Source organism: Podarcis gaigeae (genome assembly GCF_964106915.1).
Source record: "Podarcis gaigeae genome assembly, chromosome: 3".
In the NCBI taxonomy this organism is placed as follows: Eukaryota; Metazoa; Chordata; class Lepidosauria; order Squamata; family Lacertidae; genus Podarcis; species Podarcis gaigeae.
In genome coordinates, this window is record NC_139680.1 from 49,545,765 (window position 1) to 49,570,704 (window position 24,940).

At 40.7% G+C, this 24,940-nt stretch overlaps 2 protein-coding genes across 10 annotated transcripts in view; one reads left to right on the top strand and one right to left on the bottom strand.

Annotated features, from left to right (window-relative positions):
• The window catches only part of CRYBG1 (crystallin beta-gamma domain containing 1), a 93,887-nt gene that overhangs the window by 41,480 nt on the left and 27,467 nt on the right, over nt 1-24,940 (top strand). For 2 of the 4 annotated variants that reach the window (XR_014562236.1, XM_083731026.1), the window contains exons 1-6: nt 9,178-9,598; nt 10,733-12,216; nt 20,784-22,206; nt 22,313-22,483; nt 24,280-24,327; nt 24,420-24,538. Coding sequence is in view for 3 of the 4 variants with exons in the window: in XM_083731026.1 (XP_083587152.1) it covers nt 11,489-12,216; nt 20,784-22,206; nt 22,313-22,483; nt 24,280-24,327; nt 24,420-24,538 (2,489 nt within the window). In the remaining variant the exon portion in view is untranslated. Of the gene's footprint in view, nt 1-1,082; nt 1,263-9,177; nt 9,599-10,732; nt 12,217-20,783; nt 22,207-22,312; nt 22,484-24,279; nt 24,328-24,419; nt 24,539-24,940 lie in introns of those variants that run through there. The other 2 variants (XM_083731025.1, XM_083731024.1) reach the window with 2 other exon arrangements.
• Nucleotides 10,060-24,940, bottom strand: part of RTN4IP1 (reticulon 4 interacting protein 1) — a 110,975-nt gene continuing 96,094 nt past the window's right edge. For 4 of the 6 annotated variants that reach the window (XM_083731379.1, XM_083731380.1, XM_083731374.1 and 1 more), the window contains one exon: nt 22,522-22,981. In XM_083731379.1, coding sequence (XP_083587505.1) covers nt 22,763-22,981 — 219 coding nt within the window. In that variant the 3' untranslated portion in view covers nt 22,522-22,762. Of the gene's footprint in view, nt 10,096-22,521; nt 22,982-24,940 lie in introns of those variants that run through there. The other 2 variants (XM_083731377.1, XM_083731378.1) reach the window with 2 other exon arrangements.

The following is a 24,940-nucleotide window of genomic DNA, read 5'->3' on the forward strand; positions in this document are numbered from 1 at the left end:
TGAAAACAGGGGATTTTAGTCAAGATTGTTCAGCAAAAAAGGTTTTCTTTCAGTTTTTCTGATGTTACAACTGCTGTGATTTCATGCCTTCTTTATACACAAACCATCTGTATGGTCGATGCAGCCATTCTCTTTAGTGGACTATGCAGATAAAATGTGTGCAATACTTCAACACAGCATTGTGTTAATATCAATATTCTCACAGTATAGTTTTAAAATATTGTTTGTACCTATGAGAGTGTAGTGTGATTGGGAGAAAAATTGTCTTCTGCACTCTCATTTCAATTAACTATATCTTGCTGTGGTTTCAAATGTGTTTTATGTATATATTGTGAAGCAGCTAAATAACTTGTATCATATATAAATATCCAGCGCAGGAACAAACAGGCTGTGCCCCAGGTGTGGGCTGCTTAAATGGGCAAAGGGCGGATCCGAGGGAAGCCCACTGTTGGCTCCATTTGCTCTGCCCCCTGGCACAGCCCACCTCCCAGCCTGCATCCCCATTCACCAAAGCAGGGTGCAGGCTAAGATCCAGCTCCTGATAGGCGGTGGGGGCTTATGCCCCCTCCACCTATCAGGAGGGCACTGCTGTTTGAATTCCACCGTCGGGGCCCCAGTGAAGTTTCTTCTCTCCAGCAATTCTGCTGCACCAAGAGAGGTGAGCAGACTTGCTGTGGTTTCAAATGTATTTTATGTATATATTGTGAAGCAGCTAAATAGCTTGTATCAGTATACAAACATTCTACTGAAACAAGGCAGTGGGAAATGTGGCTACTTGCGCCTCCCTGTCCATCAACCCTACTTTTAATTGTACACCTGGAATGCTAATGAGAACTAATTTATGTGAAATATTTGTTTACATATTTTAAAAGTGCTTGCAATACCTGCTGTGATAATTAAGGACTTAAAGTATCTATTGAAGTCTCCCTCTCTAATTCTTTGTAATATGTTTCTATCTTTTGGGGAGGTGCTTTTAGAAAAATACCTGTTTCCTTAACCATTATTTTTCAGAGGTGTCTCAATCTGTGACTCATGTTCTTAAGTGGATGTTAACTGCATCTGTGTACTGAATGGAACATATCAGTCAGCTTGGGCAGTGTTTTCTTTATGAGATTCTCTTGGCAGGAAATCAAAAAGGCAGCTAAGCGGTGGGAGGATCAGGGTTAATAGATGCATTGCATTAATGCACACATGACTGCAACTTTCAAATCCTTCTCTGCTTGCTGTTCTGAAAAAAGCAAATCTGAACTAACATCACAATGGTAAGACAACTAATACTTTTAATGTCTATATTGTTTCTTGACTTGATATTATCTTTTTTGGAGTTTAGCCATAAAGCCTATCCTGTGTGACATTTGGGGCGGAGGAATTGTAATTGGTTCTGTTTTATAAAATTACAACAGAAGTAGAATGAAGAATTTGCTTTGGGAACATGTTTTGCTGTTGTGTGTGTAGAAGCCGAGATCAGGCATGTCTTCCCAACCTTGCTTACTGTACTGTGTTCTGTAGCGTTTTCTAATCACTTGAATAAACATGAAGAATTTCATTTCACTTTCATTCATAACTTCCTCTTTACATTGTCTGGATGGCTCAACAAATAAACTTGGGCTTCATCTTGGAAGTAAGCCACATAGAGCAAAATTTGTCTTTCTTCTGATAGAGGAAGGGTTAGTCATTTAGAATATATTTTTTATTGATGAAACAATGTGCCAAAATTTTCTGATAAATTCTCTGAGAACTGTAGCTTTGAACTGTGGCTAAATGTAGGAATATGGTAGTTTTATGGTGGTTAAGCTATGATTTCTGAAGAAAATAACAAATAGTACTGGGATTCTCATCTAATTTCATTCTGGAGCTCAGTGTTGTCCCTCCTGATTCCTTGCTAAAGCCAGTCTTAACACCAAGGTACATGTTTAAAGCAAAATCAAAACACAGCCACACTGTTAAAGAAGCATAAGAAATAAGATTTTACCTTCTTAGCTAAGATTTTGTGGGAAAGTGTTTTATAAGAAAAATCTGAGAGATGTCTAGGTGAGTCTGCAAACACAAACTAGATCAGTGTAGCTGTTTAAAAAGTTTGAATACTGTGGTGCATTATGGAACATAGTTGGGTGGTGTTTTTTTTTTAAATAAAAACCAATCATTTTTGTTTTTGCGATTTTTCTCTTGTCATTCTGTCATTCATTGTGCTCTATTAAGTTATTTCACTTCATCTCTCTTTCTTTCTGTGGTTTAGTGGTTAAGAGCAGTAGTCTCGTAATCTGGGGAACCAGGTTCGCTTCCCCGCTCCTCCACATGCAGCTGAAGTCTCTCAGCCCCACTCACCTCACAGAGTGTTTGTTGTGGGGGAGGAAGGGAAAGGAGAATGTTAGCCGCTTTGAGACTCCTGAAGGGGAGTGAAAGGCGGGGTATCAAATCCAAACTCTTCTTCTTCTCTCTCTCTCTCTGTTGGCTATGTTATGGAAGAAAAATCAAACTTATTTATATTTCTCTTCATTAGAATATACTTGTGTTAACATGTTTAAAATGCAAATACAAGCAAAAATATGACCTTGACCCAATCCAACATATTTGTTGTAGTGCAGATAAAAGGATCCCCCAAAAGCAAAACAGAGCCTGTTGAGGATCCTATTTTATCTCTTTTGCCTCACACAGCAGGGAAGAGAGAATTCTGTTGACCTCAAATATTGATCCCCTCTATCCTCCCTTTCTGACCAAGAAACATATAGAAGCATACTCAAATAATTTGCTGAGCGCTCAGGTTCTTCGGGTACTCTGGTTGCCTTGTTTATGTTCTGTATTCAGTGTATCCTTGAAAACAAGTACAAAAATGTACTAGTTCACACACAAAAATTAGCTTGCCTCCCATTTATATCCTAAAAGAAAACACAATAACCCACTTATGTAATTATTTGCTGCCTTACTCTTAGGAGGCTATTATTATTCATCACAAGTAACTAGGTAAGTAGCAATTTTCAAGCCTGAGCATATAGCTGATAATGAATTATTGCACACAGTGAAGAAGACTGTGACACTCCCTTCGTCAAAAAAAGTGATAATGACTGGTAAGCTTCTTTGCAACAGATGATTCCATAAAGCAGTTTCTAGAACTGTGGGCAACAGTTGTGCTCTGGAAACCAAGTTAATGCCTTTTCTGCATTTTTAATGCAGTTCCTCATTATTCTTAATCTCTGTATAACTGGGATGAGCGGACCTTAGACTTGTTAGAGCTATTTCATTTTTCATTAGAACCCTAAGATCTGCCAGTCAAGGTATGCAGAAGGCAGCTTGGGCACTGAACCTGCTTTGGAAGTGAACTCAATGCATTTCAGAAACACATACTGTCATTTCACCTGTATTTAGCTAAGGAAGATCCTGTTTTTCTGGTTTAGAGGAGAAGCTGAGTGTTCACAGTACTGATTCGCTGGTCCTTGTGTCATCAATGAAGCAACTGCATCTGTGTGTGCAGCACTGATTGTCCAGCATTTGTGTCAGTCACAAAGCCATTCACTTCTCTATTGGAGCAGTTGTAAAGGACTTGTGCACATCAAAGTTTAAAGGAGATTTATCTCTCTTGCTTTTTGGTGAGGTGGCTTTTCTTCAACTAGATTTGATTTTGCCAATCAGAAGATACAGTAATATGATAAGGGAAGAAAATCCAACATAAAGTTGCACGTTACTGAACCATATGGGTCTTTTCTTTCTTTTTTCCACGCATGGTGAGGTTTAACTGGGTGCCATCTATTGCCACACCCCCTACTTTAATTTTGTTTCCATCAGCCCAAAGCAAAGAATGTTGCCTGCCCACCAGTTGTTGTTGAAGGCAGGTTTGTGGTAATTCTGGATTTTATTTTTAAACCATTCTTTTTGCAGAGAAAGGCTATTGCATAAAATAGCTGTATTTAAAAATTCCCCTGCTTGCAGCAATACACACAAATTTTTGACTGCTTTTTGAGCAAATCTGAAATATTGGAAACATTCTGTTTAGCTCTGTACTGGCACCTTTAAAAAACAAACAAAAAAACCAATGTATACCCATACTCGTGCCCACAAGGGACCCCTGGTTTCCAGAACTTATGGTGGGTGAGGAAGCACTAATTGAGGGGAGAAAAACACATTGTATTGCACAAACAATGAGGGAGATTGTAGAAAAACCCAACTGAAGTGGAGCCCAAGAAAATTATAAGAGGCGAGAACAGAGAAAGAACTGTGCGTGGAGGGAGGCCTCTTTCCCCATCCTTTGGACACCCTAGGAAACTTTACAAACCTGCTGCATCTGGAACTGGGTATGGAGAGTGAAGCTGAATGGGACTCAGCTCTGGGCAGCCTGAGGAAGTAGCATCCACCCTGGACCTGCCCATAAAAAGCAAGTCTAGAATGAGAGACTAGGGTGATGCCCACTGTTTCCTGGAACTCTTCTTATTCTGAGAATTTTGTGTGTGAGCTGAGAATTTGTTTGGACCCCAGATGAGAACCTGGGAGTTGAGAGGGAGCAGTGTCAGAAGGAAAACAAATTGATATTATTATATATGTATTAGTAACTTTGCATTAACGTAATGTTTTTATATATAACTGTGCATTTTTGTAATATATCGTTTATGTTGTGTGTTGTTGCTTCTTTTTTTTTGCACACTGTTAGAGATATTTTAAATATATTAAGTAGTATAGAAATTAAATAATCAGTCAATCAAGCTCTGTCCACTAGCCTGTAAACATCAAAATAGATTTTGGAGGCATAAAATAGAAAGTGCTCATGTGTGGTTGAAGCGGCACAAACGTGCACAAGGAAACAATGCATATTTGGGTCAAAATACTGAAAGAAAAATGGCAGCTTTAAGCAACAACAGGGATTTGAATAAAGCAGGAATGAAGGAAGACTGAAGGAAAAATTGGTGATTTTAAACAATGGCAGAGGTTTGAGTAGAGTGAGTAGGGGAGAAACTGAGTGGGGTGGAACTGGCAGTTTAAAACAAGGTTTGAATAGAGTGAGAAGGGATTTGGGAATAGCTCTGTTGTGTTAGCTTCTGTGTTGTACCCATTTCTACCATTTCTCCTGATTAAAACTGGTTTCTTTGTCTTACAAAAACAACTCTGTCACTCCATCCTTGCTTTACTCAAATCTCTGTCATTGTTTAAAACCACTTTTTTTTAACCTCAGTGCCACTCCATTTTACTCAAACATCTGCTATTGTTGTGAGTACACGCTCTTACTGTATCATTTGAATGATACACTAACACTATCAACATAGGGCTCATGTGCAAAGGGGATTGCAGAATAGGAGAGGCACTGTGGCATGGAAATGTGGGGTGGTTTGAGTGCAAGAGAGTTGAAAGAAGAGGAAGGAGGAGGTAGGAAAAAGGAGTGACAATCATAATTAGGGTGCAAATGGAGTTGCAAAAAATAATAGGAGGCATGGGAATGAGGTTGAAGATTAAAGCAGGGGCATGAAAGGGTTTAAAGTATAGGCTTAGGTGGTGGTTGCATAATTGGACAGTAGGCAAAAAGGGTGCTTAGAAGTTGCAGAGTGTGGGAGGAGAAAGATGCAGGTTACCATGGGGGTTGTGCAAGTGGGGTTACAGTAGAGGAGGAGGAGGAGCCATAGACATGGGGTGCAGGTGAAAATGGGCATAAAGAGGGGCTGAAGGATAGAAGAAATTGATTCAGAAATGGGGTTTGGAAGGGGCAAAGTGAGCTTTAGTCGTTGCATGGGTTGGGAAAGGGAAGCTTTAGGGCAGCCCTTCTCAACCTTTGGTCCCCAGATGTTGTTAGACTATAGCTCCCAACATCCCTGAGCACTGGTCCCACTAGCTAGGGATGATGGGAGTTGCAGCCCAACAACATCTGGGGGTACAAGGTTTAGAAAGGCTGCTCTCTAGAAAGTTAATGTGGGCAGAATCACAGTGAGATTTATGAGCACAGTAAGAAGGTGGAGCCCCTAGTTTAGAAATATTTACTTTCTGATACTGTGTAAAAGTTAGGCTTATCAGAAGGCAAATAACCATGTTGCCCTGTGGTTCTGAATGAATCACTCATCTGGATATTTTCCAAATTTGGAACAATGATTCATAAAGATAACCCTTAGCCCCTGCTATGATTTGGATCAGAATCCCTACTTCACCATTTACCTTCTGAGAAAAGCTCCCATAGTGAATAGCAGGCATGGGCAATTACAACTGTGACTGTGGTAGAGGCCTCCTCATCCCACCCCAAGGTTCTGGTCTGACTCCCCACTTCCTTATTTTTTTAAAGGCTATGCAAGGACAAACTGCATGGCAAAAGTCATTTGAGTAATTGTCTATATCAGGAATTATAAAATGATTTGATTACATGCAATGCAAAAGCATCACGAAATCCACCCCCACTCTCATCAGAGCCTGACTGGAAAGAGAAAAATAAAGATCAGATCAGCACATCTTGCAGATGTACAACAGGTAATCTTTTCTGCAGAAGAGGACTCTGGACTTATAGAAAGCTTTATTTCTCATACCCATACTAGAAGTGTGTGATGCACGTAGTGTATGTATAAAACATTAATACACAAAGGTCAGGATTGATATTAGCCAGAGGCATCTGCTCTTCCCCTGCCCTGAATAGATCTACTCAGAGTAGATCTATTGAAATGAATGGACCTAACTTAGTCATGTACTTTTCAGTGGATCTATTCTGATTAAAACTTAGTAGAATACCACCCATAGTCTTTTAGGACTCTGTTGCTTTCACTGTGCAGACTAAAACAGAAACACATTAAGTTTTGTTGCTTAATGTTTTAACAGCTGTTTTTTTATACATTATTATGTTAGAAACAAAGCTGAGGAATGTGAAAGTGACATAACACAATCTGTCTAAAAAGCTAAGCATTTTTAACTTTAGTCACCGACTTAAATCAGTGTTTAAATTTGATTGGGTTGTGTCGTTTTTAAAGAGTCTGTTTTCATGACATTAATCTGCCCTGCCCTGCAGCTGACAGACTCTCCAAGCTATATTTCATCACATATCAGGAACAATGGCAAATATTCAGTGACATATTTTGCTGTGGCCTTAAGGCTTGTAACTGGCTCTGGTTGACACAAGTTCACTTGTCATTCATAAGTGAAGGCGATTAGCACTGTCAAGAGATGAGCTGGGGGGCAGAATTCATTGATGGGTATCCATAGTTAATAAACGATGTTTGTTCCCCAATTGGTACTGAGTAAAACTTCAGAAGGATCTCCTCCTTAATTTTCAGAACAAATTTATAGTCTTTAAAGCTGCAGAAATAAGGACCTGGAACTTGCCTAACAATATCTGAGAAATGGAAGGAGTTCCTTGCCTCTCCTTATAACAGTAGAATTATAAACAAACTAATTACTCTGCCTCTACACAGGTCACAGAATTTAGCTCCTCCTTGCAAAAGACTTAGATTTCTGTTTAAGCTTAAAGTCCATAGCAGATAGCAAGTTACAGGAAAGAGAAGAGAAGGAGCAGAGTCAAGTGAACTATGACTGGAAGTTTGTCTTGCACTGTTGGTCAGTAAAGATGTGCTTAGGAAATCCCACTGGGTAATAAGAGTAGTGAACCTGTGGCCCTTGATACTAGAACTTCCATCATTCCTGGCTGCTAGCCATGCTGGCTGGTGTTGATGGGAGACTGAGTCCAACATTATCTGGATGGCCACAGCTTTCATTTACTGAAGGGACAGTCCAAGGGGAACATAATCTAGAGCAGAGCTTTCCAAACTCTGTCATGGCATGTTAAGTGTGTCAGCTGCAGTTTGTAGGTGTGTCATGCGAATGCTCCTCCTGGGGCTGGAAAGGGGTTAGTTTAACTTCCAGTATGCTAGTAAAACTGAATTACTGGGTCATGAAATGATATATGTCTAAAAAGCGTGTCACCAACATTAAAAGTTTGGAAAGCTCTGATCTAGAGTCTAAACCCATGCAGTGTAATATGAAAACAGACTTAAAGGGCACCGTTAACCAGCATCTGTAACGGTACAATCCGCCCTACAACTACTTGCAAAGGCAAGGTTGGGTTTTGGCTTCCTTTTTCTCTGAGCTGATTGTGTGGAGGTTGTCTAATTATTTTAACCAGTCAGAGGCAGGCTGTTTAATCTAGACTTTTGAAAAAAAAAGGCCCTTGGTAGAGCTTCCCACTTATTTTGATTTAGTGGGAGTGGCTCCACCTTTCTGAATTTATACATCTTAGTCTACTGAATAGCAATGACCATTGACTGTCATTGTGATCAATTAAGCCAGCAGAAATTGTATTTTGTTGCAAAAGCAATTCAGCAGGTATATGAAGACTGCCTTCATGTGCTGTTGAGTTTGTTTTGCAGTGCTCATTTTGCATTTTAGACAAATGAAGCTAAAAGCTTTCTGGTATATACATTTCATGAATATGTACAAATAATTTATTTGCTAGTGCCTCTTCTGTCTCCCCCTGTGTATAAGTGAAATAATAAAGTAAGTAATTTTGGGGACTGAGTGAGGGTAATGGAAGTGGAAAAGTTTGTTCAATCAGAACACTGCATTCATACTAGACTTTTTTGAAATTGGTGCTTTATAAATAAGGCAACTTCAGACATGGCATGTTGGCAGCGATTTTTTGTTTGTTTGTTTTAAATCCAACAAGAGCTCTTGGCTTTTCACATCAAAGTTTGTCGGTTTTGCTTGAGGCAGCTTTTTGTCCTGAATAGATGGAAATAGGCTGGGCAGAAAAGCACTTCATATTGCTCAAACTTGTGCAGGGCAATCAGCAGCGTGGAAATATCTTTGCATTTCATGGGCATTTGCTGTGTTTGTTGGCACCCTTCCGTTTTCACCTCTAGAAAATTCTGCCTGTCTCCTTGGCACCTCTGAGCAATCAGCCTTCTCCGCCTTTACGCTTTCCTCTGCCTTTACTTAGGCTGGAGAGGCCCTCATGAAATGATGGCGCGCCCTTCCTCCAGCTGCCAGTGGTTAATTTTTAAAAGGAGACATGCACTCTCTTATTACACGAGATGCGCTAGAAACAGGTTTTTCGGGGCTGAGTGACCAGGGGATCAAATGTCTTCCACTACACTTCAGGTTGATTTCTGAGGGCGTGTGGGGTTCTCTTTATCTCCCAAAAGATGCTGAGGCTCAGACGTGCCTGGAAGCCGCGTCCTTTGAGACTTGCGCTCTGCTACACGTCCCAGATTCCTCTACCCGCTGTAGGCCTGACCTGGATGGAGGAGGCACGAGGGAAACCTCTCTCTTTGACGCCCTTCCTTCCCCGGGCGCCGAGGTCCCACGTGGCTCCTTCTTCCGTGCGCCGTCTTCAGCGTCGCGCTCTCCTCGGCGCGGACCCCATGGGCGGTGACCGGAACTCCGCCGTCCTACCTGAGGCGCCCGTGCCAGGGAGAGAGCAGCTGCTGTTGGCGCTGTAGGCGGAGGCGGGCACCGCTCGCTCGGGCGGCCGGGCGTGGCAGGCAGGCAGGCTCTGGCATTCAGACAGTTGGCGCCTCCGCAGGAGCCGGCTTTTGGCGCTCTCCTCTCGAGAGCTCCCCGCGCCGACTAAACGGGAAGCTCCTCTGAGGTGGCCGGTGAGCTCCGGACTGAGGCTGCCGAAGGAGGAGCGCGAGCGAGCGGTCATTAGCTAGTGAGTACAAAGCAAACCCAGCGCGGTTTCTCAATGGGCCGGAGAAGGGCGGGAAATGGACGTCGTTGGCGCGCGGGAGAAGTTGCCGCGAAATCCCTGCGGGCCAGAGAGGAGCCTTATCTCCCCAGTCTTGCCGAAGGGTGGGGTGGGGTGGGGGACGGCAAACGCTTCCTGCCTCTCATTGGGCGGCAAGGATGCCCTAGCCGTAGACCTGAAGGGAGCAAGAGCTAGCTGGTTGGAAACCGCGCACCTGGGGCCGAAGTCCGCTTTCGCTCAATCACGGCAGCCCTTGAAGCCGGTCGTTGTTTGGCAGGGCCCTCAATTGCGAGCCCAGGGCCCCGCCGCCATCGTGGCATCCAGATTTTTTTAGGTGAGCGTGTCCTCTCTAGACAGTTGGTCGCATGGCGTCTTGCTGGGCTGTAGAGTTTTAACGCTTCCGTCCTTTCGCAACATAATCATTGGATTGTTGCCAAATATCACAGGATTATTGATGTACGCTGAAAGAATAGGGGGAATACCTTTGTTTAAAAGAAAACTAAACGTATCTCCTAACAACGCTTATAGTTCAGGCTAAATGCATTGCAATCTAGAATTTGTTTTATTTTTGTCTTGAATACTAAAAAAAAGCTTGTTTTTATCCATGCCACAGATTTTAAGGTGACACAAACTGTGGCTGATAAAAGGAAGATTTATACAACTTTTAACCTTCATACAAATTTTAGCAAAACTACTGTAGAAGTTTACTGCTAAAGGTGCCCTCTGATTTACCTTTAATGCAGTATCAAAGACACATTCCTGCTTAAGGCAGGTGCATACATAAAATGTAAGCAATTCCTGTAAGTATTTATATGCTTCATTCATTTGACTAAAGATATGAGGAAGTTTGTGAATGTTTGCATTATAAGTCTTAACGTCATAATTATGCTAATGTGAATCGTTATATTTAACTAAAAAATTATGATTATGTTACATGTAAAGATATCCTTTTCATAGAAAATTCTATGGTTCAGTGAACAATTCAATTTCAGGGTTTTTAAAAATTTCTTTCAACATATAAATGTTTAGTAATGAATTATATGTCTTGAAAGAAACATTTAGTCTAACTTTTTTCCTTTTCTTGTTCTTCTTTTTCAGTCCAAAACATCCTCTGCAGAGTCTTATAAGGAAGAAAACAAAAAGAAGCCAGTTTTGGGAAAGTTTGGAAATTTTTTTACTACAGGGAGAAGAAAAAATCCCAAAAACACATTAGAAGCTTCTTTAAGGCCAAGTGTTAAAAGTGCAAGCTCGGGTTCGCCTCACAAGGGTATCGCTCCACTGGCATCGATAGATATTGAAGACTTTAAAGATCTGTCTAAAAGTGAGGAATCTCTTATTGACCAGGTTTGCAGTCAGGACCAGGAAAGGATACGTGTTAAAGACACAGAAGAATATCTGAGCAAAAGGGATCTGACACGATTGTATAATGATATTGTTTCAGAATGGAACACTAAAGGAATTAATTCTGACAGTGAATTGTCATCTGATTGGCGCAGCAGTACTGAGACAATAAAAAATACATTATTTGATAGCAATCTTACACTTCAGACACTGGAAGCAGAGAATGATCTAGTCACTGACACAAAAAATACTACAACTCCAGATTTCTTTAGAAGTTTAACTAATATATCCAGTGAGGACCTAGAACATAACATATTAAACCACAAGGAATTAGTGGATGTTCATTCATGTTCAGAATCAGAATATGCACCATCAGAGGAGCCATCTATTTTGGAGTCCAGTGAACGTGCCCACACTTCTAGAGTGTTGACATTGGATATTTTTCTTCGTAGAGCAGAACAACCATATTCCAATGAACCAGTGACTGTTGTATTAGACGACTGTAGTAACACAATGGATAAAAAATCTGCAGTAAGGAGATCTGGAAAGAGGAGAAAATCTCAGTCCTCCGGTGACATGCCAAATGGGGACAGAAATGTAACTGAGAATACTGCAAAGGAAGAACCTGTTTTTGATGGTATTGCTTCAGATTTGGTTTCAGAAAAAATAACCACCCCTGAAAGAAAAGCTAAGACTTCTCAACTGATGAATTCTCCCACAACTAACCATGACACCAGGACTGGAAGTAATCACAAGGGACCTACTAAGACAGAGTTAGAGAAAAACAAGCAGCAGACCCCTACTTCATCCCCATACAGGAGGAAATCCTTAAAAAAGAATCAACCTGACACAAGTCCTCTTTCACCCACAGGCTTGAAGAGTCATGGGAAAGATTCATCCACGAAACGACAAATTGAAGGTGCAACAGATAGTAATCCAATATCAAAATGTACTTCAGCAGAGAAGCTGTCTTCTGGTGAAAGCACTGTAGAGACTCCTAAAATTTCTTCTAGAGGCATCACAGACAATAGCACCGTGTCACATTCTGAAAGAAGAACGGAGTCTAAGGTACCAGATATTGTCAACAATTCTGATGGCAGTGCTTTGCTGCGCACTGACAAGCAAAGAAATGGCGAGTTGGGAACTACAAATGGAAAGCAAACTACCTCTGGTTTGGATGGTGCAAAAGAGAGAAATCCATGCTTTGATGTTTCCAGAACTGTCACAACAAAAGTTAGTCTGTAAGTAGTTTCATATTTTAAATTACATTGCTTGTTGCAATAAGATGTTCATTAAATCCCTTGATAAACATGCATTATAATTGCTAAATCTGTATCCTAATTGCATGGATTCCATGTCAGTATAATATTTTGACTACCTCACAGGAACTCCAATATGTTATACCACTGCAAAAGTCCACTTAGTATTTATGTGACTGAAGTTGGTATAGAATATTTTCTTCTTGTTAGCTTCTATTATGAAGCTGTGTATTGCCACCCTTTGTCTCACTCATTGTTAAACTTTTCCTTACTTGGGAAAAATTAGAAGTCTTGCTATGGAATATGATTTTTTAAAAAAATTAAATAGCATTCATTGTCTATGTGTCCTCAATAATATTTTCTTTGGAGAAGACTTCCATTGTGCTTATTGTAATAAGTATCTGGCTAAGGGCCAAATAAATGTTACCTAGGGTTCCATATAAATTTCTCCCAGAGGTTGTTTTTTGTTTCATTAAAAAATGAAAACGACCTCTAGACTAGAGGCTACCGTCAGAAGTAGAGGAAGACCAAGTGAGGAAGAGCCACATGACTGCTGCTATTTGCCTTCTCATAATTACCTCCCTCAAGCTGCCTTTTCTTCCATCCAATGCAGTGGGGGGGAAGGTCCAAGCGAAAGCAGCTTGAGGATGATTGCCAGAGGAAATAAACAGCTGTTGGGGTGGGGAGGGGATCCTCCCCCAGCCCTTCAGTCTTTTGAGTCTATGGGTGTTCCTGTGGATGATGATGACTAAGAGAGGAACTGCAATGTTGGGGGAAGGTTACAGAGTACTTAACTGTAGCATGCGGTTCGGACCTTATACTGAGTAACGCTACTGGCCTTTGTAACCATCTTGTCTGGCAGAGGTTTTCTAGTTTCAGACTGGCCTCGTGCTGCTATTGAAGGTCTTTTAGCTAGGGTTGGACTGAGTATCGCTGTTATGTTGAGCATTGCTGTAGAGTTCCTAAGCTATAGTTGATAAATCAGTGCCTTTTCAAGAACAGGAACAAATTTGTCTCTAGCTCATTGGCTGTGATTTTTTTCTTGGTTTACTTGCTTGAGTCATTTAGAAGGATCTGTGCTGTGGAATCATAGGCCCAGACAGCATTTGAAATCAACTGGTCGGCAGTCGCTTTTTGCGAGTAAAAGAGGTTTGGTTTTTACTTTTGCTAGAATGAAACTGCAGCCACGTCTCTTACAGGCTGCTTTTCTGCTTGATTGCTATTTTGGTTTTTAAAAAATTGTCTTTTGCACACAGCGTTTATTCCATTTTCAGCTAAATCGCCCATCTTGTCTTCATTTGCTTTGTAATCGTGTAAAAAAATGTCCCTAGACATACTGTTGTGGCAACTGAAAACTAGGTTTAAGGCGCCATTTGGCTCCCAGCTTTTATATCTCAAACACTGGGCCCAGTTCATAGACGTGCAGGGCATACCCATGTGTTAAGGTGTTTATGGCAAGTGGCTCCCTCTGCAGTTATGGCAGGTTTAACTATTCCAAAAAGAAACTCAAAGTTGGGGGGGGGGAGCAATTCATTGCCTCTTAGAGCTGTGTCCAACTGTATTTCAAGAGGCCACCCTGCAGCACTTTTAGGAACAGGAATTGGATCTTAGTTTTATATATGTTGCTCTTACCTCTTCTTTGTGCCATAATCACTAAAATAAGTGATTTAGCGGCTTGATGTGTAACGCTGTGGGGCAAAGTATTATTTTTAAAGAAGATTGAAATATGTGGCCTTCAGCACTTATTTAAAGGCGTGAGTGCACTTTTACAGCTGTGTCAAGAAATGTGAGACTTGCCACACCTTGAATTATCTTAATGAGAAAACCTGGTAACATAATTGCGTGTATTCTAACACAGCATTGCACCCTCATCATTAAACAATCATTTGAAACAAAATTTTGGAATCAAAAGTTATATTTCATTTAGATCCCGTCTACTAAAGACACTGAGGAGTAGAATATATTGTGCAATTTGATCCTGGGGTGGGGATAGTTGAATATCCTTTGTACTTTTCTTCACCAGTGCACTGATAAAGCTTATATTGGACATTGAATCAGGTTTTTTAATAGTTTTTGAATGAACATGTCACTCATTAATTTATGTGATTTATAATCTTTGGGTCTGATTGTCTAAATACCGGGTGGGGGAATGGGGACTCTTCAATTTTCAATTTTTTAAGGGTGCTGAATAGTTAAACAAGAACTTGAGCTTTTCTCCCACCATAGGGTAATAACAGTTTCTCAATCACTTGATATGATGCCTGTAAGGAACTGAGTCATTAACCACTCCTGATTCCTGAGGCTTTTAAAATACCTGTTGAACTCTCAAACATCTTGCAGCACAATCCTATAAAAATATGCTAAGAAATAAATCCCACCGAATTCAGTGAGACTTACTTTGAATTTTTAGCTTTGATTTTAAATGCATCTTATTTGTAAATGCAACAGAAAAGATACAGCTTTAAGGTAATAAAGCAGTGAAAGTCTTAGTTGAGACCTAAGCTGCCAAAAATTTATAATTATGGGTGGGAATAAAACTATGTTCTCAAGAAGATGACACATTCACCATGTTACTCATTTAAGTAGTTTTTTTTGTGTAAGTTGAAATATAACAGCATGTTATACAGAAACTTAGAAAGCAGAGCATCTGTGTCTATTCAGAAATGAAAATTCAGTTGCTCTGCCTTTACATTGTATACTGTTATTAATTGATTTTCATATATTATCTGACTATGATGGGTTGGTTCACAGTGCTGCTTTGTGAGCCACTGCTTGTCTGTTTACACAGAATTAAGTTCACTGACAATATCATAAAATGTGGGGTGGATTACACTAGTGTTAAGTAGAGCTGCTTGAACAATTGTTCATTAATGGCTCTGCATCATAGAGTGAAGTATTGAACAGAAAGCCACAGAGATACCCTAGGCCAATTCCTTTTCTTGTTTTTATAAATGACTTGGATCGGAGTGTGAAGGGGATGCTTATCTGATCTGCAGATGATCCAAAATTGGGAGGAATATCTAACACTGTATAATATATAAAAATCGTAGAATTGTAGAGTTGGATGGTTTTAAATAGCTGGGACAGTGGCTGAAACCAACTAAAGTAAATTCAACAGAAAAGTCTTGTGTGTAGGTATAAAATAAAAAATAAAAGGATGAGAGAGGCAGACATAACAGTTTTCAAATGTCTAAAGGACTGTCATGCAGAAGATAGAACAGACTTATTATCTCTTTCTCCGGAGGGCAACAGAGGTGGAAATTTCAGTGGAGAATATTTTGGGTAAATATGAAGAGAAACATCCTACCAAAAAGAGCTGTCAGTTTTGTTTGACAGTGAAACATACATCTCAGAAGGTGGTTTCTTTCCTTTGCAGAAGCTATTTAAACAGAAGCTTAATGGCTATTTATTAGGGAGATGAAGTTGCATTATGCACTGCAGATTCTGCACTGAGCAGCAATATTGGACATGATGACCTCCAAGGTCCCGTCCCTGCCAACTCTGTAATTGATTTTATGTGTGTTTATGGCTGAAACCTTAATTTAATATATTGAGCTTCAATCCTAAATACAATTTATCCAAACTAAGATTCATAATACAGTTGTTCTTTCTTCTGGGTAAATATGCAATAGGATTGTTCTGTAAAGCCAAAATTGTATGCATGCTTACCTAGATTTAAGCCTTGAACACAGTGGGACAAACATCTAAGTAAATATGCACAGAAATACAGATTTGCTTGGGTGGAAATACTTGCAGTTGTACATATACATTAAAATCAAAACCACTAATATCTGAGGAAGCATTGGGCTGCAAGACTATAGCCTTTCTTTGAATAAATTCAATTGAAATAAACAGAATATACTTGCAGATAAATATGCTTAGCAGTAGGGTGTTAGTGTCATTTTCCATGATATTCAAATTAATAATTCACTAGCACCTTCCCTTGATTTACATTGCTTTTCCTGTCCTGACACACCTGTTAGCATAGTTTCCAGTGGAGACTATGACTTATAACTGTAGGCGTTGTATTATGGGAACTATAAATCATTTATAAGTAGATGTTGTTTTCCCTTGTTTCATTTTAATAGAATGGATCATAGCTTCAACATCTGTCAAGGGTGTGGGTCAGTCTTTTAGGAAGATATAGATCTTTTTCTTAACCATTTGAGTTTGCATTCTCATCAAATCTTCAAAAGAGAAACAGAAACATACACTACAATTATCCAACTAGACTATAACTCAAATATTTACTTCAGCTTTTACATTTTTTTTAATGAAAGTATGATGGCCCTCTTCAGGCAGTCTTCTTCAGTGTTAAGTTTACAAGTACAGTGGTACCTCAGGTTAAGTACTTAATTCGTTCCGGAGGTCCGTACTTAACCTGAAACTGTTCTTAACCTGAAGCACCACTTTAGCTAATGGGGCCTCCTGCTGCTGCTGTGCCACCGGAGCCCGATTTCGGTTCTTATCCTGAAGCAAAGTTCTTAACCTGAAGCACTATTTCTGGGTTAGCAGAGTGTGTAACCTGAAGTGTATGTAACCCGAGGTACCACTGTACATGGGGAGTCATGGGGACACTAGCCCCTTGCATTCCACCCAGAAGCATGTAGACAACTTAATTTTTCAGAATCAGTGCTGTATGCAGTAGCAGTTGGTTTGTTGGCATGGGTGGTGTGGCATTGCTCAGACTTCCCAACACCAAACATTGTTACTGGTTACTATGACAGGAGAGGAGCTTGAAACAGAACAGATGCAGCAGCAGAGCCAACCCAACACTCCCACTGCTGCCCCCACACTAGGCTCCCCTCCCCCTTACGCCTGTCCTTCTTGGTAACTGGCAGCAATGTTCAATGTTGGAAAGCCAGGTAAGCAGGATTGCTCTGCTGACTGCTACCGAGTACATGATTCCAGCTAATTCTGTCCATTAACAGTCAAATTTTCAGCACAAACTGTAGCCTCTTCAAGGGAAGATCCACATAGAGCACATTTATCCAGTCAGGAAGTTACCAAAGCATGCCATCACTGTGGTCAGGCCATCTTCATCCAGGAATGGCCATCGTTGATGAACCAGCTGGAACTGAGCAAAAGTACTCCACACAACTGAAACCATCTGGGCCTCAAATTACAATGCCAAATCAAAGAGTTCCCCCAAATTATGCAAGTTTCTTTAGGGAGAGTAAAACCCATCTGGAACAGGCTAGGTTAGAAATATTCACCATTCCATTACTGTTTTTATATTGTAAACCGCCCTGTGATCTTTGGATGAAGGACAGGATAGATATTGAATAAATAATAATAATACTGCCTCCACTCCATTCCTGCCTTCAAGCAATAGTCCGGCATCTTAGATCCTCCCATTCTACTGGCTCAGTCTTCATGAGCACATATGAACATTTTTCTTGCTAAACAGGTAAAGTCAGTGTCTGCATGTGTCTACAGGACTGTGAACTGTTGATGCTAAAAAGATGGCATAATACATCACAGCAGCAATCAACTTTTAATTACATATGAAAGTATGTTAATGGAGTGCATCCATGGTGTATGGTTGAGTAAATAGGAAGTGTGAATAGTGTTTGTGTGTGAGAGAGAGAATTGCAAGTGATTTGCAGTCTATAATTTCTGAAAGAAATAAAGTGAGCTCTTGTGAGAGTAAATAATGCTTATAAAACTTTCTGATATGTTGTTGTTGTTGCTGTTTGTTGAATTTATATACCACCCTATGCCTAGGGGGTCTCAGGATGGTTCACATAATAAAATAGATTGTAAGTGTCAGAGCCACCCGAGGTCCCAGCTCACAAGAGACTAAAGTCCAGTCCAAGATATATACAAAAGGTTTTATTGAAGAACATTGTTGTCGTTACATCCAAGCTCCGTGGCTCAGCATCTGTTACCCTTAGATGTTAGAAGTCCCCTCTGAGTCAGTCCCGCCCCTGCACCAGCTTAAGAGGCTTGTACTGCTCCACCTTTTCCTCTCTTTCCTTTTCCGCAGGGTCTTCCTGCCCCCCTGTGCTCCCTCCCTCCGGGACTCCCCCGAGGCTGAGTCTTCTGCCGCCTGCTCCCCCCTCCTTCGTGCTTTGGGACCAGGCTCCTCCTCAGGGCTCTCCTCATTTCCGCGCGCCTCCACATTTGAACTTGGCGCGCGTACGTTGCCTCTGACCTTCCTTTCGACCGTTACGCTACTCTCGGTACTACACTCCTCCCCTTCCGGCAGGACGTTTTGCTCCGAACTCCTTCCCCTCTCTGCTTCCTGTTCTGCTCTTTCTGACACACTGGCAACTCCACCCCCTTCACTCCGTTCCGACGGAGAGGCCGGTCCTGATCTCCAGCCCCCACTGGGGATTCCCCCTTCGTTCCCCTGCTTCTGACTGCCTCCCTCTCTACTGCCCCTTGGCCTGACCAGGGGGGCTCCCTTTTGGGAATCCTCGGATTCACTTGACGGACTCACTGACAACCTCGGGTCGTCGTCGTCCTCTTCCTCGTCGCCCTGGGACCCCTCCCCCTCGCTCTCTGTCCCTGAAACCCTGACAGTAAGAAACACTTTAAGTTAACTTGCAACTTAACAAAGGTAAAAGGAAATAATTGTATTAATGTATCTTCAATAAACCCACATTCTAAGGAATGATATGTTTTCTGTTAGGTTTTCGGTAAGGCTATTCTTAAAAAACCCCACACAACCCACTGTCCTAACAATATATGTATTTCATTTCAAGGAAACTAACTCTAAATACGTTTTCTTAGGACCGCAGACTTTACACAGCATTATAAAATTCATTTGCCTTTTTTATGCCGAGTTAGACCAGTGGTTTTCAACCAGTGTGCCTTGGCACCCTGGGGTGCCTTGAATGATGGTCAGGGGTGCCACGGGCAACACTGGACTCTGTCCCTCTTTCCTCCCATCCTTCCTTGGATGCCTTGGATGCCTTCTCATTTCTCTTTCCTCCCATCCTTCCTTGGATGCCTTGGATGCCTTCTCATTTCTCTGCCTCCCAAAGGCTTCCACAGCTGTTTGTTGCAGCAGCCCTGCCTATGAGCTCCCCAGATGAATGGTGCGTCTGGGGCTGGCCAGGGAGTGCTGTTTGCCAGGAACTGAGACAGCCTCGGAGTAAGCAAGCAAGCCAGTGAGGGAGCCCAGCCAGCCAGTCCACCAGCCCTTACTGTTGGGAATGGACAGACAAGTGGGAGGCCAGGCAGGCAGGCAGGCGCTGAACTGGCCTTTCTTGTGCTTGCTGTGTGCTGAAGGGGAGTCTTTCCACCATGCAGGCCCGGCAGTGCTGGCCTCACATTCACCTTTGGCCAGTCTCGGTTGTTCCACTGAGGCTGGGGGCATCTTCTTCCCAGGCCCCTGGGGGGGGGGCAATGTGAGGAGGCACATCTCTCTGGGGCAGTGAAGCTCAGAGATCAGGGGCAGCAGCATCAGCGGATTCCTGGAGGACTCCCAAGGAGAGGGGAGAGGAAAGGAAGCTGAGGGAACACTCCACAAGGGAAAGTGTTCAAAAAAGGATGAGAGGCTGTCATCTTCAGGCAAGGGCTGACATAACTGGGCTCCTGAGCCCCACAGGGGTGCCACAGAAAGAATGTAGTTGGTCAAGGGAGCTGTGGACTCAAAGATGTTGAAAACCTCTGAGTTAGACCTATAAGGATGTTTCTTTAGCAGAAATTTTGCTAGAATGTTGTGGGTTCAATTCAGATTTTCCCTGAGTGAAAAATCATTCCACTGATTGAAGGGGTGTGTGTCAATTTTCACCTCCACAAAATCTGCTTCTGAGAGTTGGGAGCCCCTCTAGATCGTGTGTGTGTGTGTATGTATGTGGGGATGCAAAAGAAGGGGAATTGGCAGATTGGAGTGTGTTCCATGAACGGAAGGAGGCCTTCTGTCATCAGTTTGACAAGTCTGGAACCAGCCATGCATATTTAATTAGTACATAAGAAGAACTGTGCTGGATCAGACAAAGGCCTGTTTATTTCAACACTCTGTCCTCAGAGTGGTCAACGAGATGTCCATGTGAAGTCCACAAGCAGAACCTGAGTGCATTTGCACTTAGAGAATAATAACTATACTCATATAACACTTTCCTGGGAGTAAGTCATAGAAGTCAATGAGACATACAGCACAACAAACTTATACATATTTACAGGGGGCACTCCTAGTGCCATTGCTATCTATTTTAGGCACCAGGTAAAAACATTTTTCTTTCACCAGCCCTTCAATGCGTAACTCTGAATATTTTTAGTTGAGTGGGGTTGGGTTGGATTCGCTCTTTTATGCATATTATTGTATTTTAGGTTACTTTTACTCTGGTTTTTAATGGTTCTGTCACTCTGAATTTATATTTTTTGGGAAAAGTGACTAAATGTAATAGTAATAATGATAATTAATAGCAGTAAGTCCCCTTATATTGAATGTGGCTTACTCCCTAGCAGGTGTATTTAGAATTGCAGCCTTATTTTAAAGAGGCTTGCATATAGGATTGTTCTAGAAATAAAATACATCTTTAAAGTATTGTTGACAAGGACTGTAAAGTAATTGTTGTATTATTTTGTTTTTACAGTCCAGCTAAACCAAAGAATGTAGAATTAAACCTTAAGGCGTCCAGAACTCTAGAAGATGTGCAAACTGAGCAAGATTCTATGGACAAAGCTGTTAAAATTAACTTCAGTATTGCCAATAAAATATCCATGTTTGAAAGCAAACAAACTAATCAGAACCCATCTGCTGAGATCTCTTCTTTAAAAAAAGGTTCTGTATCAAATACATTTGTTGGCAGAGCAAAGCTGAAATTTGGGAAACAGCACCCTGAAAGTGAGCAGACCAAAAGAATAACAAATAAGCCAAACAATCGACAGAAAGCATTGCAAAATGGTGCAAAGGTGAAGGATGTATCTTCAGATATAAAAATCAAGTCTGAAGAAGGGACTCAATCAAATATTATAACTAATGAAGAAATTGGAAATGCTGCTGAATCTCAGTTTAGTCAGAATGGAAAAGTAGATGATAACCATGCGAGTGTTTTTATTTCTAAAAAAGTTGATACAGAATTAGCCAACGATAATTGTTTGCCTAAAACGCCATCTATACTACAAACTGAAGAAATTGAAACAATCCAAAATGATAACAGGAATACAAATGTCAGATCCATATCTCCTGAAAGTGGAGAGGAACTTTTCTTGAAAACAGACATGCATTCTCTAAGTAAAGAAGACCAGTGTCTCCTGCAGCCTGACCCAGTGCCCCCCAAAGTAGAACACAACATGACTTCTCAGACTGAAAATGAAGACACAAAGATGACAAATACGTTTTTGGAAAACAAACAGATATTCGAGCAGAATTTCAGTGGACAACCTGATTCAAACAGTGACTGTAATGTCCCTAAAGCTGGCAATGAGGATACCATTTGTGATTCCCCAGACATGACGAAGTTTACTGAAACTATTAAAAATCTAGACAGCTCTATTTGTGTACCTCAAAAAAAGAAAAAACCCAAAGTTCCAAAATCTCCAGCACCTCCCTTTGCTATGCCTCCAATTCATGAGGACAATTTAGAGAAAATATTTGACCCCAATATATTTACAGTTGGTTTAGGAATCAAAAGAGACAAACCACGAGATTTAGCCCCATCCCTGCAGCTGAAATTGCATAGTCTAGAAACAGAGGCTAGAGTCAGACCCAAACGTGCCTCAGCTGAGAACAGCCTTCTTCTCCAATCTCTGAAATTATCCAACAGACCAGACCTTGCACTTACCCAGGAAGTAAGTGGGAAAGAAAGCAAGGATGGTACCGATGGCGACATTAAGAGATCTCGACTTGAAAAGAGTGCCATATTCTCAAGCCTTCTATTACCTTCAACTAAAGAAAATGTGTTTACTCCATCTGTAACATCTATAAACACTATCACAACAACCTTTGCATCTCAGAAGAGTGCTAATTGCCCAGGAATCCCCCCTCTAATATTTGATGTGGCTCAGAAATCTGAGGTAATAGGACAAACATCATATAACTACATATAAACTCATATGCGATGTATGTTGTGTTATACCTTAGCAGTAAACAACCACTGTTATTTTTTATTGTGCTGTTCAGTCTCTTTCAGATTTCAAAAATCCACAATTTATGGAGAAATACTTGCAAACTGAGGATCCAAAAAAAGAGAGAATTTTGCAGATGGCAAACTTTGGAAACCCTGACCCCAGTTTTTCAAGCTGGTTGAAACCTGGACAGTATGAACCAAATAGCTTCTTACCAGACATGGAGGTGTGTTTAATGTTGTTTGTTTTAGAAGTCTGTCTGCATGCTTTGTGCAACTAGAATGTCAAATTGATTTTTGCTTTGCTTTCTTTTGTTTGATATTGGTTTGATTTATATACATACCTACATATATTTTGTTGTTAGAACAAAGAATAGCTTGAATTGGAAATGACTATTTTCCAGGAAAAAGATTATCTTTTCAATAAAGCGAGATTTCATTAGCATGCTGCATTTCTCTAACCAAATGGTCAAAATGAATCTGGAATGAGAAGATCATGGCTGCATCTAGGCACTACTGATTGCCCAATTTAGCATAAAGGCAGGAAATAGTAGAAGAAAAAATATACAATCATACTGCAGTATGTCAGTTGTTGCTTGGATTCTGCTGCTGACCCCACCAGTCCTCACATCTACAGATTGTTCAGCAGTCAGTTGTGCTGAACCAGCATACGTGTTGGTTGAAAAGCCTTCTAGAATCACTGTAAGAATGCCTTCAGTCTGCAGCTGTTAAGAATGGTCATTTAAGATAGGTTTAAGATTTACTAGACAAAAATGAAATGTAATAGTAATAGATTCAGCAATCATTTGACAAACCGACTCATCAAAACAATTTTAGACTGTGTTCCCACATCCCATTTAACTTGCGCGCATTCAGCTTTACATGCATGGCAAAAAATTAAACAAAATGAAAAGGAACAGTGTTCTGGGGGAAAAGACACTGGCGACCACACCTGCCATTGAACACAACATGATTTTGACTTTAGGCCAATGTAACCCCCATGTAAGTTGCAGGCTTACTGTATGTTCCTTTAGAAATTCTATTCTGAATAATAAAAGGCATATTGGGAATCTATGGATTCATATATATTGCAGGTCACGTGTGTGTGTGTGTGTGTGTGTGTGTGTGTGTGTGTGTGTGTTTGCACAGATACAATTTCTGGTGCCCCCTCCCCCGAAATTAGTCTTCAAAACCATTCTGTTGTTGGGGTGAGCCTGGTTGCCATATGTGTGTCGTCCCATGACAGTTTTTTTTTGTTTGCAACTGTGCTCATGGGTGCAAAAAAATTGGTGGCCCCTGCTGTATATCATGAGAGGCAGGAAATTGTTATGCTTTTGAAATATACTTCTGACATACATTTTTCATAGACCAGGTTTTATGCTAAAATTAACAGTGCAACAATGGAATAGGGGCAGCAATATTGACTGAAAACTCCTAGAAAGCAACCATCTTGATAATTTACAAAACAAATCAGTCTTGATTCAAAAAGTTTCTTTCTACCAGCTATAAAGATATATAACTTCTTCAGAATAATCGGCTGTACCACATGGTGCATTGGGTGGTATGAGCTATTTGCAGGGCTTGGCTACAATAATAAAATGCATACTCATGCCTTTATTGGCTAAAGGTGTAGTTCAACAGGCACTCCTTCCATATAAAGCCCCTGTTCGTTTTAGTGTGCTGTAAAATGACAGTGATTTGTGGTTGCAACTTCAGCATGTTCTGCATAATATATCTATGCAAACTTAAGGGGCAGCTTTAAGTGGCTTAATGGTTTGCATGGGCAACTTGAATGTGTGGTAATGTGTCAATAAGATTTGAAAGCATGCCAAGCACTTGCAGGCCATATAGCCTTAACCTGACCCAATTTTCATAATACTAAAGTGTGACTTGTAAACTGTTTTAATGGATGTATTTTTTGAAGTTAAATACACTAAATGTATTTCAGCATTTTCCAAGATTAGGTAAGATATATCTCTTTTACAAATTAATTTCTTATTGTTTGTTCCCTCTGCTTTAACAGGCATTTTCAGGAAACAACCAAAATAAAATTAATCCTAGACCTGGAAAGGTGAGGTGATCCCCATCCCATTGATTACTGTTTTCCTTTATTTTTCCTTGTTGGATTAGAAAAAACTGAAGTTTTTCCTCCTATAAATACAGATCGTTATCTGCAGTAAATCAGACCCTTTGGAAAATGCTATTGAAGTTTTTCATGATATGGAGGACTGCACCGCTTGGGTACTGTCACCTGCAATTCTAGTTAAAGTCGTCAGAGGATGGTAAGAATAAAATGCTCGCCCTACAGCTAGTTCTAAATTCAGTCTGCATGTTCCCATTCTGCTTTAACATACTTTATTCACTCCTTGACTGTATGCTTCTAAACTCAGTTTGGTCTCATGCCTTTTTGCTTAGCCTAGCTTGAGTAAACTAGTTTTCACTAGTTTATTCTCATGTGTGTTCAGGCATGTTTTGAACTGTTCCAGCGTGTCTGATTCTTGATCTGATGCATGTAGAAGCTTATTGTTAAATTTGCTCATGTGTTCCTATTTTCCTTCTTTGATGTTCTAAAAAGCTTTTCCTGTGACCTTAAGTAACTTCTAATTTTATACTACGTTGCCTTAATTCTCTTGAAAGATTACTGCTTTTTGGCTTTGAAAAGACCAACAAGAAAGCTAGATTAC